This window comes from Acartia tonsa, chromosome 13, assembly GCF_053477335.1.
Source record: "Acartia tonsa isolate MP-2025a chromosome 13, ASM5347733v1, whole genome shotgun sequence".
NCBI classification, from domain to species: Eukaryota; Metazoa; Arthropoda; class Copepoda; order Calanoida; family Acartiidae; genus Acartia; species Acartia tonsa.
In genome coordinates this window covers 27,195,092-27,222,042 of record NC_137272.1, presented here as the reverse complement: position 1 = coordinate 27,222,042, position 26,951 = coordinate 27,195,092, and the positions used below count along the sequence as shown (strand labels likewise).

General features: G+C 33.2%; 1 protein-coding gene across 1 annotated transcript; it reads right to left on the bottom strand.

The window, feature by feature from the left end:
* Positions 1-5,837: 5,837 nt before the first annotated feature.
* LOC145335426 (protein c-ets-1-A-like) lies at positions 5,838-11,147 on the bottom strand. Its single transcript, XM_080181171.1, has 2 exons — positions 10,936-11,147; positions 5,838-8,711 (listed from the first exon to the last, which is right to left on the bottom strand). Exons 1-2 carry the CDS (start codon positions 10,980-10,982, stop codon positions 7,193-7,195), a joined length of 1,566 nt encoding a protein of 521 aa, XP_080037297.1. The 5' UTR covers positions 10,983-11,147; the 3' UTR covers positions 5,838-7,192.
* Positions 11,148-26,951: the final 15,804 nt, after the last annotated feature.

The following is a 26,951-nucleotide window of genomic DNA, read 5'->3' as shown; positions in this document are numbered from 1 at the left end:
ATTATCCACTTTTTTAGGGGAGAGTACCATCTCCCTGTCAAGATAAATCGCCCCTAGATAAAAAAATAACACCCCCCCCCCAAAAAAAAAAAAAAATTCTTTTTAAACTAAAATTAAAAATGGTGAAGCCTCGAATTTCCATTTCACCCTAACTTAAATGCCCCTAGAGACGTCCAATTGCGTATCCGATAATAACTTTATAATTAATTAGTCATACATAACATAAATATTTTAACTACATTAAGGAAACACTATGAATAATCTTAGGGAAAGGAAACAAAAGGGAAGTGGATTGTGGAAAAGATGAATTACTAAGATTCACATTTTCAGGATATTTATTTGTTCTATGTACAGGTAGGTCAATTAAATAGTAGACAAAGACAATTTGATAGATATATAGATAATAGATAGAAATATAGATAGATAGATAGATAGATAAAAGAGAGAAAGAGACAATAGAAATTATATACTATACAGTAAGGGGAATATACACAAGAAAAATCATACCTCTATCTTTTATGGCGTTTGAGAAAGCTAAATTTTTGTTAAATTATTCTTTCATACATACAGACAGACCATAGTTGAGGAATACTAAAAATATCTCGACACTAAACTAAAGGAAGCTATTGAACTATGGATTATCTTTTTATATTGTTGTATTTAAGTAGGACACCTGTCATATTTATTCAGAAAGACAGTTTTGATATCTTCTATTCAGTCTTATGATTTAAAACAAAAATTTTACTGTATCGCGTTTTGACCAAAAACAAACATTTTTTATCTTTATATAATTTTAGGGTAGGTTATATTATAACTACAAGAGCCCCGCAAGAAAAGTACCCAATATTGATTGGGCCTCGTAGAATTAGAGGATACAAGAAGGGTAAAATAGGTCCAATGCAGGATCTTTTTCTAGAGGTCCTTCCAAGCTGTGAATGGTAATTAGTTAGGCCTGTTTTAAGTCAATGCATTCCCCCTAGTCTAACTATCAATATCAATGCTGTACATCTAACATAAATAGGTAAGATTTTTAACACCTTGAGATATGACACTTAAATTCAAACATATCTTTACAACGTATAATTTATAATTTTACTTACTGTGCCTATTAACCCGTTATTGAGCCAAGCTATAGCCCCCTAATTTTGGCTAAATCGTTCATTGCTAGTGTATTTGTCTACCTAAATGTATAACCTTAAATGTAATGGGCTTAATAATTGACACTTGCCTAGGCCACATATCATTGTTCGGAGTGGGGCAAACTAGGCCAATTATAAACAGCAAATCCAAGGATGTCAAAGCTTTTTTATTTTGAGGGAGGTAAAGTGAGGGTTTATAAAAGTTTTGGTGGCTAGTCTAATCATTGCCAAACATTTTGGGGGTGCCTAAAGTTCTTTGGGGGGGTTTAACATCCCTCCCCCTCCTCTTAAACTATTCTATTATATGAAATGGTTAGTTTTTTTTTGTTTGTCCGTTATTATCTCATCTAAACATTAAACCTTTTGAGTTCTTCATTTATATTTTTATTGGGATGGTTTGTGACTATTTTAATACCCTTACTTCATTGGATTCAACTTTACTTTACTTACAAACTTGAAAAGAAAAATTTAAAAAAAAACACTACATCTTTCACTGTCATTTTAGAAGCTTCTTAAGACCCTTCTTGAATTTAAAGCAGAGGGAGAGGGGACAATGGGTTGTTTATTACACTAGTCCCAAAAGTTTTATAATAACGCTTTCTTATTTGTTGGCTCAACAACTTTGGGGACTTTAGTAATCTATGATTCATTAAAATGAGTGTTTAAACGTTTCAACCAATAATTTTATTCTACAGAAGGGGTAATTTTGTCAATTTATCGGCCATTGTCTTACCCCTTTAGATCTCTGAATTTGAAGCCAGGATGATTAATTTTGCTATCATATGCCCAACTTCATTATGTTTAAGAATGATAATTCGTGTAGGTATAGTTTAAACTATTATACGGATAAGAAAATATTTACTTAAAGGAACAGTCTTTAGTTTTATTTTACAATTTAAAAGAATTTTATTCAAATGATATTCATACATTCATAAAGAAGAGGATTATCTAAATAATATAATAACTGGCTGGCCATGTGTGCATCTGTCAGATGTAGGATCTCACTAACCGCGGAACCGATATGGTTTTCCTTTACAGTGTAGCTTCTCACAGGTTTTAGGACTGTTTTGGGGAGGATACTACCATCACCATCCCAAGAGAAATCGCCCTTAGAAAAATATGACCCTTCTAAGTTTTTCCTTTTAAGACTGAAATTAAAAGTAGGGAGGGTCAACCCCCCTCCCCCTCAAAAAAAAAAATAAGAGGCCTCTAGGGGCGTAGCCTTTAGTTCAATATAAAGAAAAAAATTAACCAATATATTTTCTTAGGATCTTTTTAACTAAAATGATAAAATTATTGTTAAAAAATCAAAATTTTAATACATTTTAAAATAATAGATCATCCCTTTAAGTTTAAAATATGATTGGAATTTATTTCATTTTTCGGTCAACCTTATCAATAAGAAAGCATATAAGACAGGAAAGAGGGGGACAATGGACACTAACCCCCCAAAGTTTTATAATAACGTTTCCTTTTTTGTTGGCTTAAAAACTTTGGGAACTTTTATTGAATCATAATTGGTTGTTTCATTAAGTTGAGTGTCCAAACGTTTAGATTACTTATTGTAATCTACAAAAGGAGTAATTTTGTGTATCATAATTGAGAATCCCTTTAAATCCCTGATACAGGTAGAACAGTGGGTGGGGGATACAGGAATAGGAAGATTGGAGATTATTTTCTTTATTCGAAGGAAAGTTAATTAATCATATATAATCATATATTGTCTTATCACTGTACTATATACTACCGGCTTCGTGCCCTAAAGGCCTCTAGGGGCACTTAGGTGTAGGAATAGGAAGATTGAAGATTATTTTCTTTATTCGAAGGAAAGTTAATTAATCATGTATTGTCTTACCCCTGTATTATATACTAGCGGCTACGCGCCCTAGAGGCCTCTAGGGGCACTTATGGAAAGGTGGGATCTAATTTCAATTTCAGTTTTAAAAATAAAATCCAAGAAACATAATTTTGGGGTTGGTATATTTTTTCTAGGGGCAAACTCTTTGGAGGGTGGATATACCCTCCGCCAAAATAGTTAGAAACCTAAGCTGGACCTAAAAAAAAGCTTTATTTCAAAGGAGAACCGTATCGGCTCAGCGGTTAGCAAAATCTTAAGTAACACACACAAACAAACATCCTGTTACTTTAGCATATTGTTTTATTTTAAGGGACAAACAGGAGACAAAAAGAAATTGAATTTTTATCTAAAATAACTTGGCCCAAAGATTCGGTTTATTTGAATCAGAATATAATATATCTTTGTAAGTTTTACAGCGATTTAAGGATAGGTCAATAATTGGTTATCATTATTGTGAGAAAATTAATCTTCTCTGGATGAACTGTTTTAAAAAAGTATTAAATTTTGTTGCTTGAAAATCTTCGTTGGAAAGAATATTTTGTCTTTCCATTAAAATGTCTATCGAGCACTGAACAACCTCCAGTCCCCTTCTCTCCCTCCCCCCCCTCTGTTTTTAAAATAAATTTGAAAGAAAGAGGTTTTTTTCTATTTCTAACACCTGCTGGGAAATAGAGAACTACGAGTCCTTTACCTGCGATGCCATAACACTTACTAATATGATTATAAATAGAAACAATTAAGATTAATTCGTTAGCTAAACATTGATAAGTAATGGTTTTGAATATATGCAAAAATATTATTAAATAATTACACATGATATTGAATAGCAATCTGGTTGCACAAATTGTAAAATGCATTAATATTATAGCGTTCCCTCCACATGTATTCATCCAAATAACTAAAAAGAGTGGGGGGAGTTTTCTTGGTTTAATTTGGTTCAAGATGAAGGAAGTTGTTTGGGGCTTTGAAGTTCTTTAGAAATGACTAAAAAGCTTATTTTCAATAAAAATATAACTAACATTGTCTGCCTATCTCCTTTTTTTTTATCTCCCTTTAACATGTTACTTGTAGGTTTAGCAAAGTTAAACATGTTACTTGTAAGTGCAGCGCTGCATCTACAAGTAACATGATCCCTTAATTTATTTCTTAATAATGGGGGGGCGATGATTCCTGTCGAAAATCCATGAGGAATATATCCCTTTCATACTATCCCAACCATCACATAACCTAACCTAAAAATTACTTTATTTACTATGTTTTTGGGGTCAACTTTTTAATTTAGTTAAAAGACAGATTATATTTTCAGCATATTATGATTTGCATTTTTTTTGGGAAGATTTTCAACAGTATTTACTAAGTATATTTGCGATAACTTTTATTTAATGAAATCTTCCAATTTTTAACATGTACAAAACGGCCTGCTTAATTGCTTCAAGATCCATGTCAGATCTATATAGGAAATAAATGTCTATAAACGAGCTCAAGTTTTTCAAGGAATATTTGTTTAAAACTCATAGTGCTCCAATAATCCATAATAAACTCTCATTGCCCAGAACGATAAGACCCATTATTTTACTTTATTAAAAATAAATTCCTTTTTTTAATTTCATGTTGCTATTTACCTTATATCAATGTATTTAATTTCTAATCATAAAAAAGAAAATTTAGATTTATAATATAATAAATTTAAGAAAACTCTATTTTAAAAGAATTTGATTGTGGCGACACTTTGTGTGTTCAAATATTAAACTAAAATTGTAATCATCATCATTAACCCTTTGGTGATGGTAATATAAAGAAAAAAATATAATTTTAAAAATCTTTTTAAAATCATTTAGATTAATAAATATTTACTTTCTTTTAGATAGTAATGCCGGGTGAGGAAAATAGATTTATTGAGAAATAGATATGCATATAGAAAACTAGCCAATAGGGAGATAATTATATCGAGCCAACTCTAGTATTATAAGTACAAATATACGTAATAGAATTGTAGAAAGGAAACACACACACTCACACAGACACATCCACACACACACATACCCACCCACCCACCCACTTACACACACCCACACACACTCACAAACACACACAGATAAATAGTATAGCGGTCAAGATATTAACTTCTAAAGAAAGGTCAAGGGAAAACGACATTTAAAGAAGACTTTCTTTTACAGAATATTTTCCAAATCAAAGATTTTCTATTTCATCCTAAAAGTTTAAGAAAACAAGGATGACAGCATCCATAAATAACGAAGCTTTCAAATATAGAAGTAAGTATAAATGCTAACAGATAAATAAAAAGAGAGCCTGACAGGCATAATTATTACAGAGCAGTGTTTATAAACTAGAGGACAAAGTGGTTTTCAGAAAAGAAGCGCATTGATCCGCGACATTTTCACCATAAAATTAGCCTTCTATCATTAATAGCAGAAGAGAAATCACATTTCTTCTATTGAATCTTTATGTAATCTAGAGCATTATAGGCAGACTGACATAACAAATGAGTTATCAAGTAGACACTTAATAGGTAATTTTTTTTATTCATTTGTAGTAGCCAAAAATTAATTCATTTATTAGACGATTATTTATATAGGGAATCTTCAAAAACTTTATGCCGCGTATATCTCGAAAAACAGCCGAGAAAAGCACACATTTCAAAAACTAGAAGTAGAATTACAGATATTTGTAATTCTACTTCTAATTAAAGTTATCTTGGTAACCGCTGAACCAACTGGGCTGTGCTTTTCAAGGTATAACCCTATTGAGTTTATTACAGGCCAACCAACTAACACGTTATGCTTGTAGAGCATCTTCATAAAGTAAAGAAAAATTAAAAATATTCTAAAATTATTTATTGAGATCTACGGTTTAAAAATAACATTTTTTCTGAATGAATTTTTAAGGCACTTTTTAACAATAATATATCACCTAAAATATGATAAAAAGATGATTTTTTAAAAATTCATCTTCTTAAATAAAAGTACATGTTTTAATACTAAATAATGTAACTTATTTTTTAAATATTTATGTACAAAATTTGGTTATTAGCTGCAAAAGACACAATTTCTGAAAATAATTTTTTGTGTAAAAAAAATATTTAAAATTGTGTTGGTCTTTGGTTGCTAGCTTTTTCTTTACTTTACTTTTAACATTCAAAAAAACTAAAAAAAACTAAAACGAGTATATAAAGAATTAATAGAAATGAAACCTTTTTATTGGCTTGCTAAAAAGTTAAGGAAGGTTATTTTTTTTCTTCGGTAATACTCTATTTACTTGATGTTTTTGAAGAATTTTTAATTCAAAATACTTTAAAGCTGTAACAATGAATATAGAATACTTGGATATTGGGACAGGGGAATTTTGAAAGTCAATTTAGTTTGCTAATATAGTCCTCAGATAATGGTCAATTCGTTCCTCCATGATCAGAGGAGGTAGTGTTGTAAAGTCATAAGTAGAGTGGTGGGAGGGGCTATTGTTATATTAGCCAGCTGGAAGAAATATTTTTTACAAGAGAATAGCTGACAATATCCATGTATTCTATATCCATTTCTGTAACATTCTGCATTATTTTTCATTGACTATTAGTTGAGCAAAATTATTTTTAATTTTCAAAGATAAAGAAATTTAAGAAACAAATTTTTAAAGGTATAATTACATATAGATGCCATAGGTTAATAATGGCACAATTTTTTACAGGATTATTGATAATTTAAGACTACAAGAAAAACACTGCTTTAACCATTTCAAAATGAGATGGTAAAAAATAAGGTACTTACTTTTTTAATAAAAAGAATAAAATTACAATTTTGTACAAAAATAATTTGATTGGCTTTTAAATGGCAAAAATTTTATTAGCATAAATGCTGACTTCAAAGTTGAATTTTAAAATTCTAAAAAAATCAGGTTTTTTGTTGTTGTACATTTTAATGTATGGCAACATGGTTAAAAAATTGGCAAAAAAGATTTTGAGATCTTTAATTTGGCCATTTTGTATAAGATGCCTCTTTCAAGTTTTTTTCACGTTATGGCCACACTGTATTATATTACTTTTTTAAATTTTATCATTTACTTATTTTTTGTCTTGATAGTGTTACTGTTTCATGATCTTGTATAGTATAAAGCTGACAAAAGAATGACACAATTGGTCATTTAGCAGATTTTTTCACCATTTTTGGCGGATTTTGTCAGCTGTCTAAGCCTGACAAACCTCCTGCTGCTGGGGGGAAGCTGCCTGACAAAGAGAATCAGCTGTTTTGGCCTGCTCACATTTGAACTCAACCATGGCATGAATTTCCTCTGCAGCATAGCCCAGCAGGCCCTGTAGGTCACAGACAAACCTGTACACATACCGTTTTCCCGCCGTTTTCAGGATGATATTTTTGTCATAATAATATCTTAGGCCTCTGGAGAGCTTCTCGTAATTCATTTTGGGTTTATTTTTGCGGATTCCCCATCTCCTGGCGACCTCATCAGGGTCAATCATCTTAAACTCCCAGCCGTCGCCTGTCCAGGCGATAAAGCTTTGACAGGTTTTGTCCGTTAGGAGTTCCAGCAGAAATTGCCAGAGCTGGATCGGTCCTGAACCTGTGAAGCAGGGTCCTTGGCCAGAATTGTGATGTATCAATGAGCCAGACAACAAGGATCTTGTCCCGGCGGATGGATCTAGGCTGCCTTGGCTATCACGCTGCAGAAAAGCTGGATGCTGGTGGATGGGCTGGTACATGTCTCCTTGGGCTGCGGCCCATGGGTCGTGGTAGCCGCCAGGAGGGGATGGATACCCCCCATAGTCATATAAACCATAAACTGGGGGTACCCTTGGGGATGTTGATAACCGTTGATTTAAATGATAGTCATAGGGGGAGGAAGCTTCTAGTGGGAGTGTTTGATGGTGTGGAGATGATGATCCAGTCACAGATGGCTGCTGGAGATGACTGGCTGTTCCAGGTAAACTTTCCAGGTGGGTGTAGGTACGCTCGTGGTGTGCAGGCATTTGATTCATGGAAGTATAGCTAGGCTGATATGTGTTCAAGGCCTCACATTTGACATTATTTTCTTTGTCAACATCCTTTTGGAGTATCTCTAAATGGGCCCACAAGATGTCCCCCATAAAAGGCGGAGCCCGCGAAATAAACTCCTCCTTGGACATGGAGCAAACCTGCCGCCCGCTGAGGGATAAATTAGCTACAAAAGTATCAATGTGGGGGCCATGAAGGGAAAATTCTCTGATGGCCCAAGAGAGCCAATGGGAAACGTGCTGGTGCGACCACAGCCTTGGATCACGTGGCACTCCCAACCGCTCGCTGTCTTTGTCCCAGGTACCATAAGTAGTTTTCAGCACATCGCCATAATTGGGCGCCATATTTGTTTGTTGTTTCAGGCCTTCGTTGGTCTGGCTGCTCAGGTTTAGTCCAGGATCAATGCCGCTGTCAGTTTCTGACAGGTCAGACAGGCTGGGCACCTTCTGCATGCTGTCCTCATGCTGGCCCAGAACCGGTTTTAGGCTCCCCCCGCCACCAATGGCCACGTGGTGGTGGCTGTGGTGGTAGGATGACGTCATAGGCTCGGATTTGATATCAGCTGATGTGGAATACTGGTGATGGGTTGTTGTGGGGTAGTGAGAGTGAGAGGACAGGTAGCTGTTGCCGGAGGACTTCCTGGCGGTCACAGGACCCACGCTGGCGGCTCCGTACATCTCGGGGCTGGACTCCAACCTAAAATAGAAATTTTTATTAGTATAAATAAATTTATTATGTGTTGTATATGAATGATTTAAAATGAAAATACTTGTAAATTTAGTTGACTAAAATATTTGTTTTTTATGGAATAATTAATTTAAGTAAACAGAACAAAAAAGGATTTGAATTATGAATAAGAAAAGTAAAATTGTAAGAATTATTTTTAAAATAAACCAAGTTCTTACAATTTTAGCTAACAAGAAATATATGTATTGGTCTTATATCAACAATCCTTAAATAAAAGTAACAGGATAATCCTATGTTTGTCTGTGCCGAAGGATCTTGCTAACCGCTGAACCGATATGGTTCTCCTATACTGCAGTGTAGCTTCTCATAGGTCCTTGGAAGTTTTATAAATATATTGGGGGAGGATACCACAACCCTCCTCAAGAAAAATCACTACTAGAAAAAATAACATCTCTCACAGATTTACTTCTTAAAGCCTTTAGTATTAAATAACATATTAAATTTTAGTTCTCACTCATATTTTGCGTATAAATTTTTTTATTGAAAAAGAAAAATTTATATTTTTAAAAATCCACGAAACCTCTTACAGCACCAAAATAATGAATGAAATAAAATAAAAAAAATTAGTAATGGAGTTTTTTTTATAGTCATACATAGAAAGGTTATTAGCATATAAAATCAAAAGTACAACTTTCTCAGGAATATAAGGAATGCAAATATAAAAGTTTTATTTTCTTTATTGATAACCATAACACAACAATACAAATGATTATATTTGACAAACAGAATATTCTGAGGCACAAATACTTGATTGTTAATATCAGTGGCGTGCATAGCGCTTCGCCAGGGTGTATGAAACCATTTGGGGATGAAAAAAAGGAGAACTCGAACCATGCCAATTTCATTTTTATGGGGGTGTTGACACCCCCTTCTTCACACCACAGGTAATTTGCAAAAAAAAATTATTTATTTAAAAGTATTCATGGTTGTGATATCTTTCAATATTTCAACTTAGCAACCTTTGTCTCGTGGCTCTAATTAAGATAAGACAAAGAAAGCACATTTTGAAACAGCGGGTTTCGTGATAATAAGTTTAGGATCATGTTACTTGTCGATGCAGCGCTGCATCGACAAGTAACATGTTTAATTTTGCTGCACTTACAAGTAACATGTTAAAGGGAGATAAAAAAAAGGAGATAGACAGACAATGTTAGTTATATTTTTAATTGAAAATAAGCTTTTTAGTCATTTCTAAAGAACTTCAAAACTCCAAACAACTTCCTTCATCTTGAACCAAATTATACAAGGAAAACTCCTCCTACTCTTTTTCTCCTGAGAAATTTCCACCAATTTCTAAATTCAACCTTTGATTTAAAAAATCTCCACCCTCTGGAAAACATAACTCAGGGCAATTTCATGTACAACCCCCTCCCTCCCTTCTATTCCAACCAAATTAAACCAGAAAAACTCCTCCCACTTTTTTATTATCTCTACACTTTTTTATTAGTATCTCTATAGGGAATGCAGGGGGGATATTGCTGCATCTACAAGTAACATGTATGAGTTTGCTGCATCTACAAGTAACATGTGATAAGCGCTGCATCGACAAGTAACATGATCCTAAGTTTATAAAAGTTAAAAAATACAAAATGGGAGGGATGTTACATCTGTAAAAAAAAACTGTTATGCCTTTTCCAATAATTGAGACAAAAAAAACTGTTTAACCTACATCTATTGAAGATAAGTTTTAAAAAATTGACAATAAAAAGTGTTAGAAAAGGACAACGTTACTTAAAATTAATATTTTGAACACTGGTGTGTTGAGGGGTGTCAAACCCCCTTAAAAATTAAATTTTCACCCCCTAATTTGCTTCAAACACCCCTTGTTGAACTATGTTTTTGGGGTTTTTCTTTGTTTCTAAATTCCAGGGTTCGGAAGCCGCGCCTCAGCCGCGCATAAGCCTCAGTTTTAAACCTGCTTGTGAGCAGAAAAAGAAATTTCAGAAAGAAGGATTGTCTGCTAAAGAGCAGTTTTATACATCCATCTGAATTTTATAGTGTTAAAAGGAAGATTTCACTGAGGCTTACACGCGGCTTACGCGCGGCTTCCGAACCCTGCTAAATTCTGGTTGTTTTGATTTAGGTTGGGTTAGGATGAGGAACGGACAGACATTGGTTGTAAAGTAGATGCATTTTTCTGCTAAAAATCGCCAAATTTAAGTATAATTAATACCTTGTATATGAAAGATCATTGCGCCAAGCTAAATCAGGACTCGCCATTTTTGAGATATTGTTTTAATTCCAAATTTTATTTCTTTACATTCCTTTTATTGGAAATATTTAAGCACTTTTGTAATGCAAAAATCACATTATATTATTTGTTTTATTGTTTTAAGCACTTTTTATTACACAACATGATACCTCCAGAAAGTTTAAATTTTAACTGAAGTCTGAATAAAATAAATGAAAATTTGAGTTGCTCCATTGTTTAATCCCCCCCCCCCCTCCCTTGCCTGTTTAAGGGGGTGTAAGAACCCCTTTTATCTTCAGGCCTTTTCCTTTATGTGCTTTGATCAGTACTTACACGAGACATAGTGGGGGGGGGGAGGGTAGAAAGGAAGCAAAGGGGGAAGTGCCACCTCCAGAATGACTTCAGCTACCTATAATAATTTACTCTTCTTCACTCCCCCTTCCCCCACACCTCCTCTCTCACCCCCCGCACCCCCATTGGGTGGGAACTGCCCCGGGCTAACTTCCATCCCCTCCTTCCCTCCAATCTAGTGGTGCGTTATGGTAACACACAAACACACACCCGCACGCACACAAACACCCTCACTAAGCAGTGTAATAATGGTTGTTAACTCGCGCAGTTGAGCTACTGAAAAACCATGGGCGCACAAACGCACCTGACACCGGGCATGGAAGGGGGGGGGGAGAATACATTGGGGATGAGTAAAGCACAGACTGTGTGCTAGAAAAAGGGGAGGAATATTTTACGCACGGCGGCAATTGGGGTAAAATTGCTCTCTTTCTTTATATTTCCAAAAATATGGATATGTATCAAAAAGAAAAGTCGTACAAAGATTTTGCAAGCATCAAAATATTAAAGAGGAGGTAGGTTGTGCTAAAATTCCGTAAAAGTGTTAGTTTTAAAGGCTTAAAAACAGTAGTAGAACAATAACATTCTCTAAATATGTGCATTCCTTACAGAAAAGAACTATAGACAAAAAAAAATTTAACATAAATTTTATCGTTCTACTACTGTTTTTAAGCCTTGAAACTCACACCTTAACGGAATTTTAGCACAGCCTACCTTCCCCTTATTCAAGACTTTAATTGTAAATCAAGAATTTAAGCTAAAAGTTTAATTTTTTCAAAACCTCGACATTAAAACAACCTTGAATTTTTCATAATGGAATTTTATCTAAACTTAGATGAATGGTTTGAAATCCTTATATAAGGGTAACAAGATGTCTGTACCAAAGATTTTCACTAATCAATGAACCGATACGATTCTCCTTTACATTGTAGCTTTTCATAGATCCTATGAAGATTTTAACATTCTTGGGGGATTGTACCAGCTCCCAACCAAAAGAAATTCAAATCCTTAAGATATTTTTTTTGATTAAAACACTTTTTTCATTTTTTTTTCAAATAAAATTAAAATATATAGTCATGTTATATTTTTAGATAGATTATCCCTATCTCTTTATCTCTCAATTTTTCCCTCTTTATAATAATTTTCTTTCTTTCTTTTTGAACCAATTTATGAGAAAGATAATGGAGGTTATTTAGAGAAATAATTTTCAACTATTTTAGAAATTTTAACAAATTTATAAAAATTAATCATAATTTTTAAAATAGAGAAATTAAACAATCTTCATTTCAAAAGTATTTTTTTTTCTCCACTAAACCTATCATGCTTTGGAGATTGTACCAAAAGATCTCGCTAACTGCATGACCTATTATGCTTTACTGTTTATATAATCTTCTTATAGAAATAGCAGCTTTTAGTCTATTTAGATACAGTTTAGGTCATGAAATCAAGACCAGTTTAGTTGGACTTCGACTTCGGCCCCTTGGGGCCAACTACACTGAAGTTTTTTTTATGTTACTATCCGCGGAAAGTTTTCTATTCTCCATTACCATTCAATCAAAACAACTTAATGCCAAGTATTTCTCTATGAAAAACAAAACATCTACTATTACAATTTATAAGGGAGCAATTTTTTCGCCAAAAAATATCTCTCAATTTTAAGACAAGAAAAAAAATTGGAGCAAATTTGCGACTGATTTTTGGCAACATTGAAACAGGGGGGGGGGGGTAAATGCTTGAGGGGAAAAATCAAGAGGGGGGAAAAAGGGGGTAAAATAAATACCAAAAAGCAATATAGTTTTATTTGAAAAAAAATTTTTGTTTGATTTCAAGTTTTCAATATTTGGTGGATTTTTTTGTGTTTTAAATGCATTTTTTGCGCGTTTTTGACATGAAATCGTTTTCTGGAAATTTTTAAAGTTAATTGTAAAGATTGAAATTAATTTTTATTTACAGAAATCCTTCAATTTCTTTTATGAATAATAATTACAAATGAACTGATTTTTAAACATTTCGGGAGTGCCCGTAAAAGAATCGTAATATTAATGTAAAACCTTGAAGAGGGATATCTGCTTCAATTAAGTATCATCAGAGGACATTGGGCTTTTTGAAAACAGTAAAAGTGTCTGACTGTGACGTCAGAAAAAAATTAACAATTAACTAATGAGAGGCCACTATATATATTACCATTGTGAATACTGGCTTCTAATTGGTTAATTGTTAATTTTTTTCTGACGTCATAGTCAGACACTTTTACTGTTTTCGGCTTTTTAAACTAGTCTCCAAAGTTTTACAATATTTTTTCTATTCCTTGGCTTAGCAACTTTGGGTACTTTTATTTAATTTTGATCGGTTGGTTTATTGAGTTAAATGTACAAATGTTCTAACTACTCTTTTAAATCTACAGAAGGGATAATTTTGTATATTATCATTGGGGATGTACATCAATTTACTGGCCATTGTCTTATCCCTTTAGATCCCTAGATATTTCTTTTTAAAAAGAACCACCCAGAAATTAAAATTTTATCAGTACATTAATCAAGTTTCTTTTTTTATTCATGGTTAGTTTATTTAGTTGAAAAGACTTTAAATTCGTTGAATAACATAAATAAAAAGAAAATTTTAATTCCTAAGAATATCAAAATTAATAAATATAAAAGAATTAGAGGTTCAGTTTTCCATATTTTTAAAATAACAGCGTGGATAACGTCGTAGCAAATTATAGATTTAATTGATACTATTTGCAAATTTTAAAAAAGTCTGATGTTGCAAGCAACACTCATTAGCTGGTATATTTATTGCGGAGCAATAAGGCTACTGTTGCATTGTAAGCAATTATAATGATTTATTGGCCAATTTTGAAGTTGTAAATTTTCTCTCTATTTTCAAGCACATTTCCATTAGGCTAATTTTACAGGCAACACTCTATATCTGGTATATTTATTATGCTGACAATATTTGCAAATTTTATAGTCATAAAATATCCCTCTATATCTTTAAAGTTTTTAAGTTTCCTTCTATGTCTTTTTTACCAATTAATATAAAGCTTCTATTGTGAGCAACACTCTATAGCTAGTATATTTATTATGCTGACAATATTTGCAAATTTTGTCGTCGTAAAATTTCTCCTCCATTTATTACAAATCACAAATGACACAAATTATTTTTATATTTCTTGGAAAAACGTTGTGTATTTTTATGCATAAATATGTTTCTCACTTTTTAAATACTTTTAACAAGGATGAATATTTAAAAAAATTCAAACATTTTAATTAGCAATATACATATATGTATACAAAGTTTTCAGTATCGAAGCTACTCTATAATTCCAAAACGTCGACCGTTTGTCCATAAGAAACGAATAAGATAATTTTCTCGGCTCCTATGGGAGATAGAAAGCTGAAACTTCTTGTCCTCATTCGCACCATTATGTAGCATAATGAACTATAAATCATCCATGGATTTGGCTATTTCTATATTTTTTCTCAAATTGGGGACAACGGGATTTTCTCGGCCCCTATTTAAGATAGAAAATTTAAACTTCTTGTCAAGACTCTAAACTGTGATGAAAAATGTGTTTAGTTTTATAGAAAGTTTAAATTCTAGTTTTTAAAAAGTTTTGGGGCCTTTTTTGGACTGACGAAGACTTGCTCCAATCAAATGATTTTTCCTAACGTTAAATAATCCTAATCAATAGTAAATTAGAGTAAAACACTAGAGGGGGAAGGGTTTAAATAACTGCATGTCCCTATCCCAATGACCTTGTGTGGACTCCTAATTGGGACTTCTTCATATACATCTATACTATAGATCAATTAATAGCAATTTGTAAAATTTTATGTAATTAAGCGACGTATAAACGGACGGAACTTACCCAAATGTAGAAATGCTTCGCACTACTAAGTAATTTTGGTGTATAGGAGGCATAAATCATTCTTATGCAACAATCAGACATTTAAATTTGCTTGTATATAGTGGCGTTGCTTCTTTAGCATTCATTTTGTATGTATGTCCATACATTTAAATTTGCTTGTATATAGTGGCGTTGCTTCTTTAGCATTCATTTTGTATGTATGTCCATTGTCCATACATTTAAATTTGCTTGTATATAGTGGCATTGCTTCTTTAGCATTCACTTTGGCAGTATGACTGTCCAATATAAAATAATCATTATCGCTTCGTATTATAGACAGTTTTCCGCGGATAGTAATATGAAAAATTATTAGATTATTTCCAGTTAATTTGGCCCAGTTGGAATTTAAAAAAAGAAGTTTTTCCATATAGTTTAGAACCGGTTTAAGCCAGCGGTTATGAATTGAATTCGGACCCATACTGGAAAAAAACTTCTTAATATTTAATGTACATCAAATAGTCAACATATACAAAGTCAATTGTATCATCTCACCTCTATATAATTATATATTATTGATCTGTTTTGTTTGCTATGCATGCATATTTTCGTTCCTGTTTCAGTTTTGGCAAGTCATTCGCATTGCCATTATGGCCTCAATCAAAATAAACTTTATGTTTGGGTGTAGTCCCCGCAAGGTTTTCAAGGACCAATGCCTGCGCCGCCAACATCTAGGGGCTTCCAGATAAATGATTGGTTGTCTGTAGAGTGTTACTTACCACAATGCTCCGAGTGTTTGGACAAAAAAGAAGTGATTAGTTCTCCTTAGTTATCATGGCTTGTTGGAATTAACGTTAAAGTTTAAAATTTACACAAAAATATATGATTTTAATAGAATAAAATCTAAGAACATTCACCCCTAGCTTAAAGTAGTAAGAAATGTATCTTGCTTGCAAATAACCTTCGTTTTATAATATATCTCTTTTATAAGGAATAAAAGGAATAAAGTTTTCACAGAAATAAATATTTTACCATTTATTACTAATAAACTTAATAAAAAATACAATTTCTAAAAGAAATGATCCTTACTATATAAAAATAACAGGATGTCTTTGAGTGTGTTCGTCTATGTTTACAGAAGAATCTCGCTAACCGCGCTGGACCGATTTGGTTCTTCTTTACAGTGAATCTTCTCATAGGTCCTGGAAGGGCTTTATAACTATTTTGGGTCAATATACCTCCACCCTTCTAGGAGAAATCGACACAAGAAAAAAAATAGGGGCGAAGAAGCTAATATTTTCTTTAGTATTAGAATCAAGGAAGTAAAGTTTAATTTCATTTTTCCATTTTATTTTTATTGCTTAATGTTTTTTTTATTAATCTTACAAGTAACTTAATTCCTGTTCTTTTTTCTTCTTTTAAAAAGGAGAAATTTAATGTATCACGTCTAGCCCCGGGGCGGCGTATTAAGGAGTAAATTGGTCCTGACCTTTGGGGAGGGTGGCGACCCCCCCCCCCACACATTTGGTGGGGGAGGGGGTATGACCCCTCATTCATACATCACCCCACAACTAATTCATTCTTTTCTTGAGCAAGGATACTGCAACCTTGGGTTAGAGATTAGTTATTTCTCGCATCGTATTATAAACAGCTTTCCGCGGATAAAAAATGTACAATTATAAACTGGTTTTAATCTTATGAATGTACATTTTTATATTCGTAGAAAACTGGATATAATAGGATGCTAGACATACTTTTTTCGTATGGATGAGAACCGGTTCTACTCCACCGGATATTATTCGGTTTCGAATGAGTAACCTAGATGCTGGCTAAAATTCAGACATCGACACTCTTAATACACAAATCTAACAAAATACAATGTATGCTTAGCTTCATTTATGATCTCCTAAACAGTTGTCTTTGCAGGATTGTTGATGGCTGTTAACAGGTTTTTGACTATTTTTTACATTAGCTTGATTTTTTAACGAGTAATTTCACTAAAGTTATCTCAGCCAACGCATTATCTTTCAAATATAGAAGCATCACTTTAATCTTTTAATTATAATTAAATCCATACTAAGAACCCAGTATATGACTTATTTAAGGCCGACTAACAATAAAATTTTTGTTAATATTTCTTGATAATATTTAATTTCTTAAAATTAAAAGCGACAAATTAATGATTATTCTTTTTATTGATATGTTCTTCCATGGGTATTATCAGCCTTGTTAGTGGTCCAATTTCAACCAAAATGTATTTTTCTCCATTGCATTGAAAGAGTTTTTTAAAGTGTAACTACTTCTGTACACGTATTCACTATGGTCTAAAAAATTCAAATATTATTGTTTTTTTCCCAACATTTACACCTAAAACTATCGTAATGCCAATAACAATCCTGAGACCTTTTTGAAGATTCCCTAATATGGAAAAATCAAAGGGTTCAGTAGTTATCGAGATCTTAAGCTTCAGACAAAAACCTTACTTCTTTATATAATGAAAAATAAAATTAGTTTTGTCCATTTTTTGTAAATCTTACCCCTTTTTTGGTTATTTTGAGGTTGGATAGTCGGCATCCAAAAAAAACCTTTAGAGTGTCCCAGAATTAAAAAATTTCTTAATATCTTAAAGTTTTACTTTTGGATATTAAAAGGAAACCACATTTCGTCATATTAGAGATATTAAAAATTGTACACGTTGCTGTTATGTCTTGTAAGAGACATCAATATCAAGTGTAAGTGAAAGGCCATAAACAGTTAATTACAGTTAGAACTTCCAGATAAATGTAGTGCAATTAACAATGTATTAGATTGTCTAATGTCAAGGAAGTCATAGTGATTGGTCATCTGATACGATGACTATATAACAGTTCTAAAAGGGGTTTTAGAGGCGAAAAAGCATTAACTATAAAGTCATGCACCTAACATTGGAGCAGTAATTAAATGTTCGCATCATGGAAAGAAAACGAATTTTCACAGTATCTTTTCTCCTATTTCTAGCCCCTGCGGGGGGCTCTAACCCTGCGGGGCAATCATTAACATTAACCTAAAATAAACAGGTATAGTCCTTTCCACGACATCCCTCCATAAGGGGCGATTCTTCGTATTTTTTACAGTAAGTTTTCTCCTATTTCTAGCCCCTGCGGGGGGCTCTAACCCTGCGGGGCCAATTACCTAACCCTGTGGGGCAATCACCTAACCCAATATAACCTAACCTAACCTAAAATAACCTATAAAAAGCCATTTTCAAAATACGACAAATCGCCCCTTATGGAGGGATGTCGTGGAAAGGACTATACCCAAATAAACTAACCTATCAAAAGCTACTGTGAAAATATGACGATATCCTCTACTTTGTTTTCTTACCATGATCCAAATGTTCTAATCATTTAGATAAATGATTCTTATTCTGGATTTAGAAATATTTTTAAAATTTAAAATGTGTTTTTTTTAGACACGCTAATGCACAAACAGCGAGAGAAAAAATGTTTCAATATGTTTAAAAAGCAAACTTTCTTTACCCAATAAATCTTTTAAATTAACAAAAAAAAGCTATGAATGAAGCTTTTTTTATTTTTTTTTGGAAAGAAGCATAGAAAATTCATGAATCTTTTAGTAGCCTAAAAGTTGGTGGGGGGGGGGGGAGAAGTCGAAACCCCCTCCTTAATCAACAAGTTTAGTTTTAAAAAGAAAAAGTTAAAAAAAATTAGGGGGGTAGGAGTAATTTTAACTCTGATGAATTGAGCCATACTGATGAGCCCTAAAAGGGTGAAACACTGTGTCTATGGATACTTTATAAAATAAAACAACCCTGCACAATAAATAGACAATACCTGACCTTTAGTAAACAATTAGACTAAAAATAGCTGCTGCAGCGCTTCGTATGGATAAAATTCTCCGTGTTACGTATTATCTTGTATAATTAATGAAAATATTAAAAATCTGTTAAATTAAGTAATCTGCAGTTATAATTGGTAAAAGATTAACAGGAAATGTTAAGTAGCAAAACATTGAAAATTAAATGGTGACTAATGGTTTGCATTATAGTTTGTACAGTTTGTACATAAGGATGATGCTCTTAAGGACACGTGAGGAGGGATGGGTTTTTGTTTTTTTTAGGGGAAATTCTCTTAGAAGGATAGAGGTGCCGTGCCCGCCCCCAAAATTGTTTTAAACTTTCTGTAGACCTGTAAAAAGCTACATTAAAAAAGAGAACTATATTAGTCCAGCTGTTAGCGAGATCCTTCAGCACAAACACACAGATAAAAAGGTAGACATCCTGCTACTTTTATATAATACAATCTTTAAGTAACTGTACAAAATGTACTATTCAAAGAGGTCATAAGTGATCATCGCCAAAACATGGTCAGGACAACAAATTACCAAAATCCGGGAAATAACATTGAAACATAAATGAGCAACTTCTTTTTGTTGTAGGGAGGGGTGGGGGGACCCGGGGGGTGTAGGATGCAATTAGAGGGCGTTTTTGTCATAGGATGGGCCCCCCTAGAAAGCAGAAAGTTGGTCGGGGTGGAAACTTCTTTAACACACCCCTTAATGTTGTTGCGGAGAAATAAACGGAAGTAAAACGTTTTAAATCTCGTCATGTAGAAGATCTTCAAAAAACACATATTCATCTAACATCTGCAGTAAAACCATCATTAGAATTAGTTGTATTTCTAAGACAAAAGTCATGATGAACTTTTTCTACTCGGTGCCATATCTCTTAGGGGGGATATCTACCCTCCCTATTCTAAAATGGCCTAAATCTTCTCTTGAAATTGTTGACTGAACGGTCGAACCGTTTAAGAGATCTTAGTGGACATGCAAACACATGACGGACAGACAGACAAGAATACAAATAACGGACAGACAATGATACAGATGACAGACTGGCATACAGACAGATAGACAGATAGACAAATGACAAACACATATCCTGTTGTTTTAGTATGTAGCATGTCAATAATTTGTCAACCTTAAATTTTTTTAAGTACACATAATCGACAGACATCAATTATAATGAAATTAAATAATGGTGGCGAAAAAGTTTGTCTGCAAGTGCCATATCCTTGTAAATTCCCTCTTCCTGTCCTTATTCATAAAACCATAAAGATTAATGTGGGGGGATTAAATTTCCCACGCGTCAGACTGGTAGCTGACCGGAAGCCAAGACCATTTTCCCGACTTCCCCCCGTCCCTTTATTGTATAACCCTTGCGATTTCCCCATATCCTTTATTCTGGATCTCTTTTGACTTCCCCATATCTCTTATTTTGGATCTCTTTTGACTTCCCCAATCCCTTTTTTGTTGATGGGAGAGGGAAGGGGGTGGGTATGATACACACTTATATTAGGGGTAAAGGGGAGCTGGGGAAAAATTGATAGCTAAATCAATCCACAGTCCTGTAACCCTCCAATCTCCAAGCTATCCTACAACGCAGAAATTTGTTACAAAAAATTTAAGGTAAAGTTAATTTAATTGCAATTGACCTACCCTGTATCTAATGGAGGGAAGCAAGGACGTCAAAGCTTTTTTAAGGGGATGGGGGGTAAATGAGTGGTTTCAAAGAGATAGGGTAATCTAATGTATGTTTTTTTCTAGTTATGAGGAGTTTCAAAGTTTTAGGAATGTAAACACCTCTTTACCCCCACCATGATCCTAGTAGTGTCTGACTCTGATTATGACGTAAAAAAAATTTGTCAATGAGAGGCCACTATAAATTTTACCATTGGTCGATTACAGTGTATGCTGGCCTCTCATTGGCTAATTTTTTTTACGTCATAATCAGAGTCAGGCACTTTTACTAGGTTCCCTCACCATTCCTTTGTCGTCTAAGAGAGTAAGATTACTTTATCTGCTAGTGGACTAGCCCTGTCTTCTAGTCAAGTATCTTACTTCCTTCCTCATTCATTTATTGACCTATCCCTGTATTTAAGCAAAATTTTAAATTTTTATAATGAAGGGAAGGGTTTATTTCATCTGCTATTGAACTAGCCCTGTCTTCTAGTCAAGTATCTTACTTCCTTCCTCTTACATTCATTAAAAACAAAACCACACCCCAAATTAATTACCCCTCTAATGAATGCATTAAGACGAAGGGATCTAAAGGGATAAGACAATGGCCGATAAATAAAACCATAATATTACCACAACAGGACATTTATAAAGCTTCTGAAAAAAGTACAACAAATTTGGACTAGCATATCCCAAGATCTTTCGCTTCAGACAAAAAAAACTTATTAATTCATATGATACTAGTAGCTGCGCCTGCGAGTGTTTTATTCCAAGGGGAAACGATGGATATAAATTTAGCCTAAAATCATTCCAAAACGTATAACAAAAAAAATTGGCTTAAACCATCCTGGAACCTATGTGAAGCTTCCCTAAACTTTAGAACTCAATCAGTTCAGTAGTTATTGAAATCTTAAGCTTCAGACAATACAAGACTTACTACTTTATATGATAGGATATAGCATAACCATAGAAAGCTTCTACAAGAGACATTCACAGAAAATCTCAAACAAACACACATACACGTAGACTGACAATGCACCTTACCCTAATGCATTGTGCACAGATTACACACACACACACACACATGCACAGACAATGCACCTCACCCCCCAAGTATTATATTCGAATTTCACACACACATACACAAACAAGCCTATTTATGATAATATAATACTAAAAGATAAAAAGAATATAAATTTGAACTAGATGGGACAATTTTAACATGCCTAAATTAACAATAAGTGTTATCCGGCGTAATGGATGGACGTACAGAACTTTATTGTATAAAAGCTTCGCTCATAATAATGATCTTATATATTGATATGATAACAGAATTTGATTGTGGATTGTTTATTTTCAACCCCACAGAAAGTCACCTTGAGACCCACACATTATTTCACCGGAAGTGCAATGAATTGTAGTCCCTTGCTTGCCATTCCTGAGGTCTTAAAGAGCATCAATAACTAAGTTACACAGGAGATTATTAGACAAACAAACAAATTGTAATTTCATGCATAAAAAAAATCTATGAAAACCTTACTAACTTTCCACCAATTTTTAATCATAACGGGACGAACCCCAATCTGTCCTACTTTGAGAAAGACGATTCCAGTGACGTCATATACGATTAGAGAAGGGGGGAAGAAAATCTCTTTCCTTTTCTCCCGTCTCTTTTGAAGAGATTTTCTTCCTCCCTTCCCTTTTTCTTTCCCGAAACGTATATGAAACATCTATCGCTTACAAAATGCAGAATTTTGCACATAAAAAATTCGGGGTAAAGATAAAATTATTGATCATTGTCATATATCTATACCGTGGATACAGGATGTGTACAATTCTATACTAGATATATATATATTACCAGTGGCTACGCCTCTAGATAACGTTTTAAATCAATAGGACGATTCTTACACGCCTAAATTTATTTCTATGGACGTGAGTATATAAATACAACACAAATGGGAAAAGCTTCAATTTTGAGAGAAATAAACTTTTATTAAAGCCTGGAGCATTGTTAAACAATAACTTTTTAAGATAACTTTTCTTTATGTAAAAGCTGCAATTATAAACAAGGATAGAAATATCCAAACGTTAAAATACAATTGCCCATCGACTAAAAAACAATATTCTAATTTAAGAATCATACTAGAAATGCACTTTTATTGCACGCCTTTTGCCTGGAAGTCATAAAGATCAATGCTTTTTGGGTGTGTAATAGGACAACTGACCAATATGTAGGACAAGTAGAATAACTTCGCTTATCATCTGTAGACAGACCGACGGACAGACGGACTTCATACGTTTTCTGAAAAACGAGATATTCAAACTAAAAACTTTAGAAACTCTAAATTAGAGCCTTGTAGTCTTATTATATATCAGACAGACAGACAAAGATAGTTATAGAAGAGCTTCGCTAGTCAAAATGTTATTTACAATGAGAACACTTTAAAACAATATATATTATGTTAAAGACGTTTTCATAAAATAGATAAGGGCCAAAAAGCTAATCATATATGGTTTATAAAAACGCTCCCATATTTGTTGGCTAAAAAATTTTGGGGACTCTTCTTAAATTGTGATTGGTTGGCTCAAAATAGCTGGATTCAAACTTTTTAACTAATGATTTTAATCTACATATATCAGAGGCATTTTTTAAAAGCGAAGCTTTTCTATAATTAGGGTCGGTCCGTACGTCCGTCCGTCCGAGATAGATAGCTTTTATTCGTTAATTTAGGCAGGTTAGAATTGTCCTATCGATTTCAAATTTTGCATGATGATTACTGTAGTAGTTAGGTACGATTTAGAAAGCTTAGCAACTCTATAACCATTGCCAGAATGTCCGTACGTCCATTTTAAACATGTTGATTTTTCTACTTTTTTAACAACAAATTTTTATGTGATCTAGTTATCCGTTTGATCTGATTTTTTGTATATTAATTCATGGGACAACAAAGAACAATAGTATAAGCAACTCTATAATCAAGTCCTAAAAATGTAAGTATGTCCAGAAACATTATCCTGTATCAAGCAGTTTTTGAACAAATTTACTTACAATTTTGCTTCGACTCTTTCGATACTTTTATATTCTGATTATTCAGTTCAGACACTATACAAGTGTTAATGTCCGTTAGTCCTACCGTTTCAGTGCTTCGCTTTTATGGATGTTGTCATCCTTGTTTAAATATTAATAGGGATGTGCATCAATTTATCGTCCTTTGTCTTATCCCTTAATTCCTTAGACCTTATTTATAGAAAGTTTTATAATAGCGCAAACGAAGGAACGTCTCATAAGAAAATTGTCTTTTTACAGTTTGTTTAAGAAAAAGCTTTTACTTGTGTGAAATTTTGTGTTTTTAGGTTTGTTTTAGGTTGAGGGTACAGGGAGAGTTTAATTGAAGAAAAAATTTATCTTTCTTATATAAAATTTATAGGTTCTCTATTTTTAGTAAGTTTTGGGGTTAAGTTTAGGATGGTTTTAGGCTATTTTTCATCCTCTGAATACAAAGCTCGATGATGCTAGTCCTATTATATTAGTATTACGTTTTCTTGTCTGTAGCTTAAGATTTCAATAACTACAAAACCGATTGAGTTCTCCAGTTAAAGAGGCTTTACATCGTTCAAGGAATTGTTTTAGACTATTTATTTTTTAGATTTAGGTCTTGGTAAAGTTGATAAAACTATTAAAAAGGGAGTATTTTGTGTTTTCTTCTTTAACAATTAGGTACTCTATAATTATAAGTTCAAAAACTAAAAGCGGCAAACTTTTCATAATTAGGGATTGATAGTGTGTTAGTAACAAAAAGAGACGTTGTAAACCCTCTGAAATTCTGCCTACTATAGCTGGTTAAAAGCAGAAAAAAGGGTTGTAGATCAACTTCTGTTAGTTCTTTTCTTTTTTAAGGGATAGGGGAAGGCCTTTGCGTATGAATTTATTATAATATGAGCAAAAATTAATTTTATCCAATATTTTCCCAGCTTTGTTAATAATCTAAATGATTACCCCCCCCCCCCCCCTCCTCCATTATTATATTTATATGATCAATTATAATTAGGAAGGCTTTATTTAACTTCCTCCCCCCCCCCCCCTTCATCCACACATACATATATTGGTCATTGGTCAAATTCAGACAATCATGTCCATAGGAAGCGCAGCAATAACAAGTAAATAACTTTTTCAAAGTAGAGAAACAGTTATCCTTATATAAAAGTAACAGGATTTGTTTGTGTCTGTTTATAAGGATATGGTTCTCCTTTACAATGCAGATTCTCATAGTTCATGGGAAGGTTTATAACTATTTTTTTGGAAGGCTACCACCACCCTCCCAAGAAAAATCGTCCATAGAAAAAAAAATATTTTTAAAACTAAAATTAAGAGTGGGGGGAAGGGGTCGGTCGACCTTAGCATCTTCAATTGCCCCTAGAACCTAACGATACATGTGTTTTTAACATGGTTCAAATCAGTTTTCTTTCCTTTCTTTGGCAAAAGGACGGATGTACAGATGTAAACTTTTAAAGAGTTGCTTCGCTGTTTACATTGTAATGGGTATTAGGAAATCTTTGACAATCATCGAATAAATTCTTAATTTTATATCCCCAATTATTATAAATTTGCCCATTTGTCACCAGGGATCTACAGGGATAAGACAATGACCGATAAATTGATGTACATCCCCAATTATGATACACAGACTTAACCACTCCTGAAGATTACAATTAGAGGTTGAAATGTTTGGACACTCAACTTTGTGAAACAACTAAGCAAAACTTAATAAAAGTCCCCAAAGTTGTTAAGCCATAAAACTTTGGGGACTATTGTGATAATCATTACAATGTCCCCTCCCTCCCTCCCTGCCAATTATGCAGATTTGTCACTACGATAAATAAATATATTACACCCCTTTGTTACAATTTATAGATTTTATAATTTAACCAAATCAGATAAAATCAATAATGCTCATATGAGTAAAATTCACATGGAATTTGGGAAAATTATATTTTTATCCGTTGAATGTGCCATGTCAGTGAATGTAGAATACACGTGGATATTATGACAGGGGAAAAATTGTCGTCAATTGAGCTTGCTAACATGGAAATCATTTATGGATCAGTTAGTTCATCCAGTAGGAGGGGATGGGATGGGGTAAAGTGGGTGGAAGGGGGCAACCGTTATTTTAGATTGCTGTTTTACTTTATTACAGAAATAGCGGCTTTGCCCCTAGCCTCTAGGGGCTTTGCCCCAAGAGGAAATTAAAAAAATTAAGTACTACTGGTGCTGCCGCCAGTAGTTTTATTAAACTAACTTCCCCATAAGAAATGAAAATTGTAGAAAAAAATTGAGGGGGGGATTTTTTTATTTTTGGAGGGGGGGTGTCCCTCCCCCCAAGAAAAAAAGCCTAAAACCACCACAGGACCAGTAGGTATATTCCCTGAAGAGTAGAATCAGATCGGTTCAGTGGTTACCGAGATCTTAAGGGACAGACGGACAGACAGACAGACAGACATCGTTTTACTTTGTATTATAGATATGAAAATCTGATATAAGATCCAAATAATAATATATCCATTGCCCTGTCATTCTCTTGTGCTGTTATTATATCAACAAAAGACTGTAGTTTTAATAAGATAAAACGTAAGCAAGGATATTTTCATTTCCCAACAGTAGATATAAACCATTTAAATTATACAAAGAAGTTGTATCAACTTTTTTGCTTTTTATTTAAGATAGCTAGCCGGTCCTTTCAGTAAGTAGTAGATGTAAAATTTTTCATAGAATTCAGATATGCAATCGGTTTTTTTGTAGACCTCTTATTTTTTAAGTAATTTAAGTTTTTTTAAAAAATAATTAAGTCGGTTTTAAGGTACTAAAACGCAACAAAATAAAAGAAGAAAATAGCCAGTATAAACAAAAATAGTAAGATCTTTAATTTGACACCTTACTTTTAAAATTCTGTTTTGTAATTGTTGAAAAAATCTATTTTTTTAACCTCGGTTTAATCAAAACATTAAACCTAAATATTTTCTCATACAGACATAAAAAATATGGGTTCATATATACCATTAGAATGAGAAAAATAATATGAATCCATTGTAAGCAAAATTGAAAAAGTTTAAAAGAATCAGAGACATCATGTTACTTTTATAAAAAAAAAGTATCATAGGATAAAACAAAGAAAAATTAACAAATTTCGACTGCAAGAAAGCATGCTACAACACCTAAAAGTCCTATTCAAGGCTAATGATTTCCCCCTCTTACTTATCAATGATATGCGCCTGACTAAGTTGCTGTGTC